This window comes from Coturnix japonica, chromosome 17 (assembly GCF_001577835.2).
Source record: "Coturnix japonica isolate 7356 chromosome 17, Coturnix japonica 2.1, whole genome shotgun sequence".
Taxonomy (NCBI): Eukaryota; Metazoa; Chordata; class Aves; order Galliformes; family Phasianidae; genus Coturnix; species Coturnix japonica.
The window spans coordinates 4507988-4523692 of NC_029532.1; the positions used below are offsets into that span (position 1 = coordinate 4507988).

Below are 15705 nucleotides of genomic sequence, written 5' to 3' on the forward strand. Positions count from 1 at the left end.
AGAAGCCTGAATTATGCGTCTTGTATCACTTGAAATCCCCCCCCTCTTCCATCGCCCCCCTCTGCCTCCCCCACGCGACACCAAACCACTTTCCCTTTTTCTTCTTCCTTTTTTTTCCCCCCCTCTCTTTTTTTAAGCACCCTGTCAAACATCGTCCAACGAGAAGAGAATTTCAGCTGTCACAACTAATTTCAGTGTGTGTGTGTGTGTGTGTGTGAAGGTGTGTGTGTCTCAGGAGCGGGGACAGTTGGGGGGAGAAGGGTGATGGAGGCATAGAATCACTCCTTTCTTTTGCTTTTTTTTTTTTTTTTTAAGTCTTTTTTTTTCCTCTTCAAAAGGAAGATTTACATCAGAAATTTGTTTCTGCAAGTGTTTAAGGCCTGTAATTTCCTCCTTTTCAATTGCTGCTGCCTGATGTCTTGTTACTTTGCTTTGCTGGGCTCCATCTTCCTCTATCTGCCTGCAGAGGTTTACATCTTGCTCATGTTCCTTAGAGTCAACCAAAACACCTTTTGCCAAGCAGCCGGCACCTGGACCATCCCTGCCATAGGAAAACAGCGAGATGAGAAAGTGAGATGTGAAGATCTGCCATGACTGCAGAAACTGCTTTGATCATAGAATCATTTCATAGGATCACAGGATATAGGTTGGAAGGGACCTTAAAGATCATCTGGCTCCAACCCTTGCTGTGGGTTGGGCTGCCAACCACTAGAACGTGGATGAAAGATGCTGTTGATGCAGATACATGTTGTTGTAAATCCTTCCATTGTCAAGCCACGTCCCTAGTCCCCATATAAATAGGGTTTTTTGCTTAGAGGTGAGATCTGCCCCCATATAAATAGGGTTTTTTGCTTAGGAGTGAGATCTGCCCCCATATAAATAAGGTTTTTTGCTTAGGGGTGAGATCTGCAATGATGGGAGAAGAGGAAATGATGCTGGGAAGAGCAAAGAAGAGCCAAGGAGAGCAGCAAGAACTTCCAACATTGGGACGATGGTTTGACTGTTGAATTGAACACTCTGCTCCAGCAGCTTTGGGAAACTCTGGGATGAGATGGCTGCTGTTAGAACAGCATTCACCTCTGGGGGGGTCACAGGTACGGATCTTAGAATGGCCTGGGTTTAAAAGGACCTTAAAAAGGACCATATAAAGGACCATATAAAGGACCATATAAAGGACCATATAAATGACCCCGGCCGCACCTCCAACCCACCGCCCCCCCCACCCCCCAACCAGCCCTCCACGTGCCACGCCCCCCAGGCCCATTTCCGCCGGAAGTGGGGGGCTCTTTCCCTTTCCGGGTGCGGGTCCCCGGGCGGAGCGGCGGGACGGCGCGGCGGCGGCGTCAACGGGCGGGCGCGGGGCTCGTGTCATGGCGGAGCTGGCGCAGGGACAGAGCGCGGCTCCCGTAGGGATCAAACCCGAGGGATTCGTCGATGCTTTGCACAGGGTCCGGCAGGTGAGAGCCGGGCAGAGCCGGGCAGGGCAGGGCCGGGGGGTGGGAGGAGGCCGCGGGGCGCTGCTAGGCCGCAGGGCCGAGCTGAGGGGCCGGGCCGCCGCCACGCTGAGCTCAGGCCACGGTCGGGTTTAGGGACCTCGGAACCTGGGAGCTTCATGGAGTAAGTCTGTTGTAAGTGAGGCCTTGGTTAGAATTGAGGCTCAGCAGCTGCCCCGGTGTGGAAGAGCTGTGCTTTCTATCTTGGAATGAACCGGGACCTGGGAGGAGTGGTCCTTGAGAGCAGCTCGGCTGAGAAGGACCTGGGGGTCCTGATGGATGAAAGACTCAACATGAGCCAGCAGTGCGCTCTGGCAGCCCGGAAAGCAAATGGGATCCTGGGCTCCATCAGGAGAGGGGTGGTCAGCAGGGATAGGGAGGTGATCGTCCCTCTCTACTCGGCTCTTGTGAGGCCCCATCTGGAGTACTGTGTCCAGGTGTGGAGCCCTCAGTACAAAAAAGACATGGAGATTTTGGAAAGGGTCCAGAGGAGGGACAGGAAGATGATCAGGGGCTGGAGCACCTCCCCTATGAGGACAGGCTGAGGGAGTTGGGTTTGTTCAGCCTGGAGAAGAGAAGGTTGCGGGGTGACCTCATTGCAGCCTTTCAATACCTGAAGGGAACTTACTCCCAGGAGGGGAGTAAACTCTTGGAAAGGGCTGACAATAGCAGGACATGGGGAAATGGTTTTAAGTTAAAAGAGGGAAGATTTAGGTTGGATGTTAGGGGGAAGTTCTTCACTAGGAGAGTGGTGAGGCCCTGGAACAGGCTGCCCAGGGAGGTTGTGGATGCCCCGTCCTTGGAGGTGTTCAAGACCAGGTTGGACGGGGCCCTGGGCAACCTGATCTAGTAAATGTGTATGTTTGGTGGCCCTGCCAGGCAGGGGGTTGGAACTACATGATCCTTGAGGTCCCTTCCAACCCGGGTCATTCTGTGATTCTGTGTGACATGCAGCCATCACCAGCTCTGTGCACAAGGTGGGTTGTCTGCTGACTGTCTGTGTCTCACTTTGTATAAAGGGGCTTTGGGGATGAGTAGCTGTAGCCCCGCTGCATGGATGTGCTGAGGATTTGCTGTGGTTTGTGCTCTGTTCCTCTCATGTTGGATGTCCCAGCTGTGACCGAGCTGCCCTCCACCTGTGCTCAGTAAAACACACTGTAACAAAGTGTGATACAACCAAATGCCAGGCCTGGTGCTGGAAGACTGACTTGACTCTTTCTAATGTTGCAGGCCAGGTGGCAAGTATCTCCTGTTTCCCACACTTGCTTTTCTCACTTAAATGAGAAACTTTGAAGAAACTAATGCGGACCCTAGGACCTTTCAAGCAGTTGCTCTGGTGGGACTCGAGTCACTTACCGTCGCTTGCGGCTCACTTGTGAATCAGTGTGCCAGCAAATCCTGTTCTGCACAGTCTGCAGCAAAGCGTACAGAGGCACTCGCTGTTCCAGAGGAACACCCTGCGCCTTCCCAGAAGGACTCCCAAGCCAGTTTGCCCTTCATCTGCTCATTTGCTTCTTAACAAAAGCGTTGCAGTAGGCGGGTTGTGGTAGCTGCCTCCCAGGTGAGGCCGAGCACATCCCTTCTTTCAGTGGCTAATGCAGCATCATGGCCTTGACAGTGTGCACTATCTGCAAGCTTTCCTATTACCTCAGCTTGGCGGAGTTAATTTGAGAGGTGTGTTGGTTTTGATCTGATCATCTGTAACTGAACACCTCTCGTTTACAATAATGTCATTGAGTTTTGATAATATAGTTGCTTGCTGGCAGTTGAATAATCTATCAATAACTTGTGTGTACACAAGAAAATCAATTACTTGCTGATCTGTGTTGGAAGTACCACATTATATACCACCTGTCTGATCAGTAACAGGTTAAGTGTGAAGGTGGGATATCTTGGGCTGTGTTAGGCTAAGGCAGTGCTGGCTGAAAACTAAGTCACATCAGTGTTCTGTGGCTGCTGTTTATCATGCTTGTAGGTCTTGTGTTGACACATGGAGAAGATAAAGAATTCTTTGATACTCTATTGACTCTGATTTTGCTGATCTTAAGTCTATTATACTTGAATATTTTGGGTTTCTCCCAGCACACAACCAAAGTTAGTCTGATCTGATCTGAAATACTTTAAAATCCTCATAGCTGTCAGCTTCAGGTCAGGCACTGCAGAACAGCAGCTTTCATGCTCCTTTCATTCTGGATACGAGTCTGTTGAGAAAACTGCTCTCTGTGTTCTTGGGAGCGCAGTGGCCTATGTTCTCGTGCGGTGTGTTGTATGGTGCCTGTTGAATGTTGTTTTATTTTGTTAGCATTTGTAGGATGAGAAACATCATTGCCAAGTGCTTTGCAGGAAGCTATTTCCATTGCTGCCTCTGCAGTGACACTTCCTGGCTGGGAATCAGGTGTGTTGCAGATGCAATTGCAACTGATGTTTCTCTGGAGGTGATGGCAGAGCTTTCACTGACTGTTCAATGCAACAGGTTGCCTAATGGTCCAGGATGTGGATGTCAGTTTTTGTATTGCTTCTGGCCATTGTAGCTGTTCAGAATATCACTTTTGCTCTAAGAAGGGTGGGAGCAGAGGGAAAAATGTTGGTTGTAGCTCTTGCCTCTTGCTTCCTGGTTTGGACTGGCATCTCTGATCTGATCTTTGCATTATTTCAAAGCTTAAGCTTGCACTTAAAACTAGTAATCAAATCTACTAAATTCAGTTCTCATGAGAGCCATTACAGTAAACTTGAGCTGCAGTACACTGTGCTTAGTTAGTAATAACTAAATAATTCAGGACAGAGAAGACTTTCCTGATCAATCACAGTAACTGAGATGTGAGCTGATGTGGCAGTGAGACATCTGCAGTACTTGAGATATACCAAAGAAGACTTTCACAAGTGAATGCTAGAGCTTTGAGACAGTCTATTCTACATCTTCCACACCATATCTTGAGTGGGTTAGTTTATGGGTTGTAAATGGTGACTGATCTGTACGTGAGGGCAGCTGCTCCCAGGTGTGGTAGCTTTTTACTGAGACATTTTGGGGTTGGAGAGTGGGAAAGGATATTTGTTCCCCTCTCCAGTAGTGGGATCACACACACACACAAAAGCACAGCTGCCAGAAATTTGGATAAGAATTGATTTCTGTTGGGCTGTCCTTGGGTTTAGCTCTCACTGACAGAACAGCATCTTGTTTGATTCTTATCTTCTCTCCTGAGCAGTCTCATTATCTGTACAAGGTGTGCATTAGTGATTCCTTTGGTATGGATTCTTGTAACCTGCCATATGTACCCTGATTCTGGGTTTCCAGCAGTGATGAAGACAGACTGTGGCTTAGCAGCCTGCAGTGGCTGATCTTGGGTACCTTCAACATGGATGAAGTGGCCTGAATCTTACTGTGAGTCAGTGGGTTGTGTGTGTACGTTCCTTTCTAGTCTCAGGCTCCAACTCCTGATTCCCTTTGGAGAGAGATTGTAAGACTTACTCTTCTTTTGGGGTGCTTTTGCAGATCATCCTCAGCCAGATTTACGTCTTTGCAAGATGGCAAAAATATTTAGGAAAACCACCTGTGACCTGAAACTAAACTGAGTGTGGATGGTTTTACTGCTTCCTACAGAGCTCTGGGGGTACGGCTGTCATGCAAGTGTTCTGTTTGAGTGGGAAGAGTGGCAGAAGTGCTGTAACTGTGTGCAGGGCCAGGTGACGCTGCTTCTCGTTCTATATCCTGCTCCTATCTAGAATTGCTGATGTGATTGGTTGCTGCTGTTTTGCAGGGCAGCAGGGAGAGGTTTTTCCTGGAAGCCAGGCCCTTTTTTGAAAGCTGAATTCTGCAGATCCTCGTGGCTGAGTCTTAAGAGTCTGGACATTAAACCTGTTTTAAAGGGTGTTAAAGTTATAGAAGGAAGGACACCTCAAGCAAGTCTTATTTAATTTGATTTTCTTGGCTTTACCATTGCAATCTTATAGCTCAGCTCTATGCTGTGCCCATTAAATTGTTCATTAGGGGGCTTTACTTAGGGGGGTATATGTAGAAACAGTTGTGTGCTAGCGATGCTTTCTTCAGAGTATTTCAGAGCTTAACAAAATGGATGTACTGGGTTAAAAAAAAAAGCCATGCAGAGGGGCAAAAGCAATGTGGAGCAGCAGCTTGCAGTACATTACTCAAGGTCATTTAGGCAGATAAGGGCTAGGTCTGCTTACTTTTGCTATGTTCTAACTTTGGTGCTTATCTCGCTGCTGAAGCTGTAGTAAAAACGGAGGTTCCCATTCGAAGCTGAACACAAGAAGTTAAAATGTATTTTAACTGTTATATCTACTTGAAAAGCTTAACTCTTAGTTTTGCAGCCTGTTTTCCCTACTGTAGTGAGATGGCGTGTTGTCTGCGTGTAATCCCAGGCAGCTGGGAGCCTTGGGAGATAAGGGTGTGAGTTTCAATAAAGGAAGGAAAAAAATACACGTATCCCAGAAGCTGATAGTGCAAGAATTGCTTTGACTCTCCTGTTTGGCCCCATGTTTGAGGCTCGTGAGCTGGGGTGATGGCTGTGTGTGAAGCACAAGGAGGGATTTGCAATGCCCTCCTGCTGTAGGAGTTGGCAGCTCTGGTGATGGGGATCTGCTCATTCACACCTACGTGCTTCATGTTTGTAGGCCAGTCTTTTCTTCCCTGTCCAAGTGTGACGTGTGATTTCAGTTCCAAACTATCAGCAGTTTCTGTTTGTTTTTTTTCCCTCAGTATCTTTTAAGGGATTTCACAAATTAAAATCAAATATTCTCCCAGGGTGCATTCTACTTGACTACAGCTCAGTGGCATACTTTTGGATTGTAAGTTACGATGTTGAAGCTGTCAATGGTTTATTGTAAAACCTTGTTTGTTTTTTTTAATCTCCTTTTCAGCATTGAAATAGTCAGGAAGTATCTCTGCTCTTTGTACCTTCATTAAAGTCCTCTGCATCCCAAACAAGGGGGAAGCAGGTGAGTCAGGGGCTGGAAGCATGGATTTAGTGCAGCATCCAACAGAAGAGCAGGGCATCTCCTCCTGCTTCCTAGTACAGAATGGACGAGTGCTTGTATGTTTTCATGCCTTCAGAAGTATGTTTCTCTGAGCTTATTGATTCTTGGAGATGCTGATGTGCAATGTGCCCTGTGTAGCTTGTCCTTGTGCTGGGTTATGGCTGAGCAGCACTTCCTTTTTTGGGTCTAGATCAGCCACACTGTGGGTTTAATGGTCCAGCATTATGTTTCCAGTTGCTCATCCCAAACTAGTTTTAAGTCCTGTTAAAGTAGGAAGGATTTATTCTCTAGCTCCTGGCACTTGATTAAAACCAAGTTGTTATCTTTCTAAAGGAGAATGGGAAGGAGTGGTCAGAATGCAAGAAAATGGTCAAAACTTGGAGCCCTATCCACACAAGGCATCGAGAATATTTTCTATTCTTTCTAAAAGCAGTGCCCTCAATCTTCCAAGGTTATTTCATATAGCATTTTTCACTACCCTGTGGTTCTGCATCTTGTGCAGTTGTTTATTCCGCTGCAGCAGTTGATAGTGTCAACAGCCAGAATTACTGTGGATGTCTTTTTGTTGCAGTAAAACTGAATTTTAGAGACACCTTCAGTTATGTTTGTTGTTTGCCCTTGCCTTCGTTTAAAGCCTATCTTTGTAAAATGCTCTTTTTTCATCTATTCCTTTTGCTTCTTCTCTGGTGATCTGCTAGGTGTAATAAAGCAAGATCATACTCCTAGCAAGGATCCTTGTGCTGGAAAAGGAATTGAGTGCTGTACAACACACAACATATTTGTTCTGCACTATAGCAGAGTAGGCAAGGAGTGCTGAGGGGCCATGGTTTGCCCGTCCCTGAAGGGTGTATTAGTCGAGCTACTAAAGCTGGTTGGCTCTCAGACTTGGCTTGCATTGGTTAGTCTGGAGAACAGGTCAAAGAGCTCACCTCTGTCTCATCAGTCCGTATAATTGTCTCTCAAATATCAGAGACGAGTTTAATGTTTCGCTTGTATTAAGTGATGCCTCAGAGTGTCTCCTGTTTTATTTGCATTTTGTGATGCCTGAATGTCTCCTCCCTCAGTGTCTTCCTTGCCTCCCAGCTCACTCCAGAACGGCTGTTACTCCTCCGAGGGCAGGAAGCAGAAGCACAGGCAGCCTTAGCCGTGCTCATACTGCAGGAAACAGAAACTTACTCTTGGCCGATAGTTTGCCCACTGGCTTATTCTTCATACAGTAAACACATACTGATCCATCCCTTTGACCACGAGTCCCCAAACCTGTCCTTGTGCTTTGTATTTGCACATTCTTCTCCCTCCACTCCCCTCACCCCCCACTGATGTACAACTATGCATTGCTGTGTATCTGGATATGCATGAATGCAGCAGAAATGTATGTCTTCCTACACTGCTGTGATGGTGGCAGCTTCTCCAGGACGAGGCTGGGGGACTCGATTTTAATTTGTCGGCTGTCTGCTGAATGAATGAACAAATCTGAATGTAATATTACAGGGAGTAAATGCGTACTCATGACCAGGAAGAGGAGCTGGGTGAATGCAATCTTAATTACACAAATATCAAAAGCCAAGTGGAAGCCTGTTTACTTTACAAATAAAGCACTGCTTTCCTAGGACTTTTATAAAGCCATCTATGTAGAAAATAGCAGCCAAGAGACTGTTGGACTGGGATAAATGCTTTGTTGGAAGAAGGAATGTGTAGCTGCGGTGGCTGAAACTGCAAATATGCTAACCGAGTTTTTGTCATCTATTTTTATAGATTGCTGCTAAAATTGGAGATATTCCTCACTTGAATAATTCTACAACACTCGTGGACCCATCAGTTTACGGTTATGGAGTGCAGAAACGGCCCCTTGATGATGGAGGTAAGCTGGGTATGATTAATCAGTCTTGTGAATTCACTTCTGAAATCCATCTGTGGTGGCAGCTGTCTTTTTTTAAGGGCAGAAATTGATGCAACTTGTTGTGTATAGAATTTGTTTGCAAGATTCCCTGTGCTGTTGAGTCTTGCATAGCACTGGGTTCGTAGGCATTAATGATAGTGATGTGAAGCAATTCTTCTCTTAGTTCTTGAACTCTGGAGATTAGCAAACTGATTTTGTAGTTACTCTTGTTCCATGATCGTCTGGGGAGGATACTCCATGGGATTGTGCTGGGGCCTGTGTGCAGAATACCAGGAACACATGGACAAGATGTCCCTCGCTTTCTGAGCTCATGCAGTGTATAGGAGCAGTATTCCCACTGCTTCTTTCCATGAGTCACAGCACAGCAGCTGAGTGGATGTCATGTTCCCTTTGCTTTGCCTTGCACATGGATTTTAAGGTAAAACAGTGCTGGCGCAAGTTGATCTGAGTTTGAAGGAAACTTCCTATATTAAATGTAATTTTCATGACTATTCTTCTTAAATCTCTGAAGCATTTAATGTTGACTGCAACCAATGAATAATTTACTGGGGTAATTCTGCTAAACATAATGAGTTGTTTGAGTTGTTACACATGTAAAGCAAACAATCTGTTTCTGGTCTTGGGGAAGAAGAAATGTTAGAATGGATGTTTTCTGCTATTACAAATCTAATGTGCACTGTGACAAGAAGAATGTCTGCACTGTGGTACCTGCTGCTGCTTAGACACAAATTGCTCGCTGTTAGTCATCTCTTTCTCTCCTAGTATTTCTACTGATAGCCCTGCAGGTTGGTTCTTTCCTCCACAGATATACTTAAGAGTACTGAGGAGATATGCGGAGCTTCAGCTCAGCACTTCATTTTGAAAAGATTTCTTTTCTGTTTGATAAAAAGCTGTGTAAGACAAGGGCTAAAAATACTGCATGTCTGCTTCTTGTGCTGGAGCACAGGAGAAGCTGCTTTCATGTGGAGCCTCTGGCTTACAAACATGGCTGTTGTCTGAACATATGCCATAACACACTTTGTTCTCTGGCATTGGATCTATTTGAGCAAGTGGTTGCTGCTTGTTCAGTTTAGTGTTTTGGGAAAGTGTGGGTTGGTAGGTGTGAGTTTGGAGCGTCACTGTATGGTTATGTGCTGGTTTCTGCATAGGAAGGTGCTGGGCTGTCCAGCAGTGAGCAGTGAAACCTGCTGGGTTTTTTTGTGATCAAACAGATGTGTTCAGTGTGGGTCTAATTGCTCGGCTACACCAGCTGCAATGAAACAGTTTGCAAACATGTACTGGCCTTTTCCTTTCCATTAGTTTTCAGCTTCATCTCTGCTTAAGGCAGTTCTCAAGCAAATGTCTGATCATGGACGTTATTTCAAAGGGTGTCATCTTAAGATGTTTCTTCCATTCCTGAAACGTTGTTGGAGCAGGAGATGTGAATAGGTTCTATTTTGCTACGGACTTGAATAATATTCAATGTAAATTTGAAGATTGCTGAGCTGTCTGATTGACTCGGATAAGTGTCTGTATATGAGAAATAATACATGTAGTCCTCAAGGAACCATTTACTTGGAACATTAGTCCTACTGTTTGTTTTCATTGATTCAACAGACAGAACGTGAGTAATCCAGCCTCTTAAGGTGTCATTAAATGCATTTTTTTTAATATATGAAATAGCTCTAATGCCTGATAACAGCCCAGGTTAGACTTTGAACTTAAACTTTTACCAGTTAGCACTATTACTTGCTGACCCTTGTTTGTGTTGACACAAACCATGTCAATACGGCTGCAGGCTGCAGTGTAAATGCATGTTACCTCTGGTTCCTCGTGCTGTGATAGGCAGCCCCACGTAGCAGGGGTTGGCTTTACGAAAGCTTCCTAGAGTGGCTGGACTCCTGAGCATTCCTCACATATATCTGTAGGTTCTGTAGCTTCCAGATTAAGAAAGCACTTCCCATTTGGATGATCTTTTACTGCCAACAAGGAGAATCAGGACCTCATGCCCACACTTTGCTGCATCTCCTGCTCTGAGCTACGGTTTGGGGCCATCGTCATCAAGAGGAGAGGGGTTCTGTCTTCATGCGTGCTTTGGAAATGTTATGGCGTGGAGGACTGGATACGTTCTGCTACTCCAGATAGCCTGAAAGCAAATGTGGTGGTAAATCTTGTTTGTTTACCTCTGTACGCTGTGTGCTCATGGCTACATACGGCTCTCACTGCTCCCTTAGCCCTGTGTAGCTGTTAAAAAATTACTTCTGTTCCTCAGACCACTGGAAAAATGGATTGAGAGAATATGAGAGTATTTAAGGTGACAAGAGAACTGTCTGGCTTTCAGGGATATCTAATTCTGCCTGTCCATTTTTGTAAACAGCTGCCGGTGCGGCTGATTGATGTCAGCTTAGGAAGTGGTCTTAAGACAGGATGACAGTGCGCTGGTCAAAACAAATTCAGCTGCTTTTAGAGCATTTCCAGGAAAAATAGACTTGTCATAGTATTGGAGGCCAGACAGCGTGAGTTCCTTTTGCATTTCCCTTAATGTAACATTCATCAAAAACAAATAGCTGCTGGGGCTGACCCTGGTGACCCGGCCTACTGGTATTAGATAAAGTTTGAGAACTATTACGTTTTTTTTCCTTGCATTTTGAAGGATGTTTCCAGAGGAGGAAAAGAGGACCACTGAGATGGGGTCCCTCCAAGATCCAGTGGCATCTTGCCTGTGGTTTGCTGCTGAGAATAGATCCTGGCACCTCCTATCCATGGCCAGCAGCAGCTCCTGGTCTCCATCCAAATGAATGTGTCCATCTAGTTTCTAGTTAGCACAATTTAATAAGTTTATTTAAGGCTAAACCAACCTCAAAGAAGCAGCTTGCTTTGCTTCAAAGGAAGCAGGGGTCTTGTCTGCCAGAAAGACAGTGATTGCCAGAACCCTCAGCATCAGCCTTTGTGTGCGCTGTTCTGGATTGCTTTGAAGATGCTTCCAGTGATGTAGCTCGGGTTCAGCAGCAGTGCTGTAGCTGAAGGCTGAAGCACCCTTTGAGCCTGGGGAAACAAAGACAAGACCTTGGAGAAGCCCCACGCCACCTCCCCCCTGCCTTCCCCAGGTCTCTGTGGTTCATCCAGATAGGTTTTGTTCTAATAGAACCTGATTGTGTTAAAGCCTGTGGGCTCAAACACACGTGATCCTTGCATAGCTCCAACATCTTTTCATGGGCACGAAGAAATCTTATTCCTGTCTTCCTAACAGGAGTTAGCAGGGATGCTCTTTGACGCATCAGCAGCATGACCAGGTAACAGAAATCCTCTTGGCAAAGGCTTTGTGTGCTGCACGAAATGGCAGCGTTCTTCAAAACTGCACACATCTTTAATAAGGCAGTCTAAAGGTGCAAGCATTCTCTATAGAGATTCACAAGAAAGACAGGCAGGAAAACTGGTTTGGACCATTAAATTAAATACCTGCCAATATTTAAGGCTGAACAACAACTCCAGTAATTATTACCTTTCTTGCAGCTTTCTGAAGTTTATGATGATCCAATTTGGGTTCCGAAGTGTGAAGTGCAGCCCCATTCCACTGCTTTCCAGGAGCGCTCTGGTTTTGTTCTAGCCACGAGGATATCCTCGATGACATTGTATATTCCTATCATGCACGTTAATTTAGTGGGAGGCACTGCTCTGTTCTGTGGGGTGGAAAAAAATCTGCATTTGTTTAGAGTGTCTGTTAGGTAGAATTCAGTTAAAGGTGAAGCCTAAGGAAGAGTGAAGAGTTATCAACCAGCAGGTGCCATTAACGGGAAATTGTGCTTGTTTTATTCAGTATTTTTCCTTATTTGCAGTAAAATGACTGCAGTTACAGTTAAATTGTACTCGATAGATGTAAAAAGGGGGAAACGTGGACGTGGCTTGTCAGAGTTCAGCTCCATCCCCAGCAAGAGGAGGGAGGTGGGGGAACGGGATGGTAGCTTTGGTGCTGCAGCAGGCATGTGCTGCCCCAGCCTTGCCTCTCTATTAGCTTCATCTTTCACAGCAAAATGGGCATTTTAGGGGAGGAATTAAACCTCAGATTGGTGAGACGAGGAGCCGCAGCAATCTTTTTTCCCTGCAAATAGAGAGAAATCGTATCTGACTTAAAGCAAGTCGCGCCAGCTTTCTCCACCTGCTCTGCTTCACGGCTCCTGGAGGCTGTCTGTGTGCAGAGGGAATGGTCTCCTGCTTTAATTACTGCGGCTTCATTTGCTTTTATCAAATTGCTTCAATAAACGTATATAAAGTAGGTGCGCTATCTGTCTGCCTGATTCAGCTTCTCATGCTTGTGCAGTTTTCCTCTAGGAAGCTGTCTTCTGGTGTTACAAAATGATGGCTCTTCTGTTCCTTGCATGAACTTTGGGATGTGATTATAGGATGCGTATCCATCTCATAATTTGTGGGCTGCAACTGCAGTGTAAGAGACTGCAATGAGATCTGCTGAGGTGAATCCAAATGCAAAATGGTTGTTTAAATACTGCTGAGCGTTAGGAGAGCTTCTTCCCACACCTTGGGGTGCCAAATGACCTGCTCCTGTCCTGCAGACCTATTGCTCTTGGCAGCAATACACCTGAGTGCTGGTTGGGGCAGGGTGCTGAGATTCTGGATTTGTTTGATCGCATTTGCTCAACTCTGCAGCAGCAGCTTATCAGCAAGAGCAAACATCCCCCATTACATCAGCCACCTTTTCCAGCTACAGCATTGATAGTTATCAAATTAGAGCTTTTTATATTCAGGGTGAGAATATGCAAAGGCAAATCTAACAGTGTCAATAACGCAACAGTTGTCTCATTGCTGAGCTGGAGAGAGTAATAAAATATATATGTTGTCAATATTTTGGTCCTGAACTATTATAGAGATATTGACACACCACAGAAATATGATATCGACTCTCTTTGTCTGTTTTATTGGAGTGTTTGGCCACAAACTTTATGGGGCTTTTTTATTCCTACCGGATTCTTTGTGCCTGGGATACATCCGCTGTCTAACCCTGACAGCTGATTGCCAATTTATTTCAGGTCAAAGAATGTGTAGGTTGCTGTAAGGTAGTTTGAAACAGCATCTTTATTATCACGGCTCACATGTTGTTAGCCAGTTCCATTTGTTTCGCTACTTGTGCCCTCCAGGCATGCAATATAATCTTCAACTGGTTGTTAGGACCAAATGGTCTGGTTTTTAGCTGGTTTGCTGCAGGCAAAGTCCTGCAGGAAGCCCAGCAGGGCATGTGTTCCCACTTTGCATGAGTTGGTCTAATGATATTTTCCCCATTAAGGTTTGGAAGAAGGATCTAATCTGTGGGGGCTGGGGGAAAAAGTCTGTCTGAGGGCTGTCAGCTGGGAGATAACTGCTAATGGTAACGGGCTGCCAGCTGACATCGCAGATATGCCTGGAATGTGTGTGATCAGTCAAACGTGTTGGGGGAAAAAAAGTAGAGTTTGGGTGCCACGAGGGTTCTGAACAGACTTCTTCCTTTAACAGGTCTCCGTGTAAGTGGGCTCCATGGAGCACAGATAAGAGATACAGAGAGAAGTATGTGCAAGCAATCTTCAATGCCGTTTGCCTAGACTAAATCTCCAAATCTGCTCAGCTTTTATGTTTGTTTGTAGAACATACTGATCACTTGACGTGTCTTTTCTCCCCCTGCAGTCCCACCTCTCCCCCTTGCTCTTTATTTCACTGTGGGTTTAAATGGGGAAGGAGGGAGGTTAGCTGTGGGGATTTGGATTTGGGCAGGCAGGATTTTCTCCCATGACTCTCAGCATGGGAGACGCAGATCAATTCCCTATCCTGTGTTCAGCTGGACACTGGGTTATGGTGTGTGCTGATCAAGAAATCCCCTCCTGTTTTGTACCCCATAACGCATTCATTTCAGCTGCTGAACCTAAATTACTGTTTTGCTTTTCTTTCTTTTTTGATGAAATGGTAAGAACTCTTTTTCTATAGGGATGAAGTTAGTTTATCCGTGCTAATGCTTTGATTTTTTTTCTTTCCCCTTTTTTTCTCTCTCTGCCACAGTAGGTAACCAGTTAGGGGCCCTGGTACATCAAAGGTAAGCAGTGGGTTATGTTTTATTATTTATTGATCAATTCTAATTGTTTATTGATCCGCCATCTGTAGTAGTGTTAGGAAGTCAGAGGTTGGGAATGTGGAGAAACTGTCAGCTTGGGTTTTCTCCAGGCTGAGGCTTCTGCTAAACCCTTTAAAAGCTATTTGTTGTTAGGAGGAAAGAAGAGTTGAAGTAAAACTTGGATTTGATTCCTGTAGCTGTGTAGGACCGAGCAGAATAAATTCTCTCCTTTTCCTTCTCCTGTCCAGCGGGGAAGAAAAGGATGGGAAAAAAAAACAAGGGCAAACTGGCACTTTGACAGAGTTTAAAACTGTTAAACAAGCAGGTAGATTTATTGATATATATAAATATACAGTTTTGTTAATGTAGTATGACCTGGGCTGACTCCTTTGATTGTCAAAGATGGTGTGGGGAGACTGAAGCAAATGAGAGTTGTTGCACAGCATCTATTAGCATCTAACACAAAAGTAGATTTCTCAGTAGGGCTGAATAGAAACCATGGGCAGCGTTGTCTGCTCTGCTGCTGTCTGCCCCCTCTGTGATGTTTGTGCAGGGTATTATGCACTGCTTTTGAGACTGCTGTACAAACTGTGTGAAATGCATATGGCAGCATACAGAGTTTGCAAGTTCTGTGTTTGTTGTTGTTTTATATGAGATAGAATTGACCAACAAAAGCCCCATGAGGAATTTCCTCTGTGCTTCACTGTAGTCAGGTCTTAGGAAATCGCTTTGAGCGCTATGTGTTTAGGCACAGATAGGCTGAAAAAGTCCAAAGAGCAGCAGATAGGGAAATCTTGAGATGGTGAGGATGGTCAGAGACAGCTGTTATAAATTCCAAAGGAAAGAACTATAAGGACAGGCAGGCGAGAAAGAAAATCTGAATATCAGAAGGGGCATTCAAATTGGCATTGGTTAGTGTCTCCTGGCAAGAGCGTATCAGAAAGTAGCAGGCAGAGGCTGCAGCTTAGGAGGTATAAGACTAAACATTGAAGGAGCTTTGCTGTTTTTCTCTTAAATCTGTGTGGAGCATGGATGACTAAATGGTTCTTCCACTGATGATAACAGACGGTAGGGTAGAAACATATTCAGTGTAGGAGTAATGAGGTGTGTTGTCTCTGCAGCCAGGACATAAAGCAGGGCCTAAAGGTCTCTTCCAAAACACACAGTTTTAATTGTGATGCAGTATTTACTTCTGTGTGAGCAGAAGCCTTATGCTGTGCCTTGTTTCCACAGCACGTCTTCTGTCATCT

The 15705-nt window shown here is 45.2% G+C and overlaps 1 protein-coding gene across 5 annotated transcripts in view; it reads left to right on the forward strand.

Annotated features, from left to right (window-relative positions):
- Positions 1-1283: 1283 nt before the first annotated feature.
- FUBP3 (far upstream element binding protein 3) overlaps positions 1284-15705 on the forward strand; it is a 37000-nt gene continuing 22578 nt past the window's right edge. Inside the window, exons 1-4 of one of the 5 annotated variants that reach the window (XM_015879351.2) lie at positions 1284-1457; positions 8241-8346; positions 13867-13917; positions 14404-14437. In XM_015879351.2, coding sequence (XP_015734837.1) covers positions 1371-1457; positions 8241-8346; positions 13867-13917; positions 14404-14437 — 278 coding nt within the window. In that variant the 5' untranslated portion in view covers positions 1284-1370. The remainder of the gene's footprint in view (positions 1458-8240; positions 8347-13866; positions 13918-14403; positions 14438-15705) is intronic. The other 4 variants (XM_015879352.2, XM_015879355.1, XM_015879353.2 and 1 more) reach the window with 4 other exon arrangements.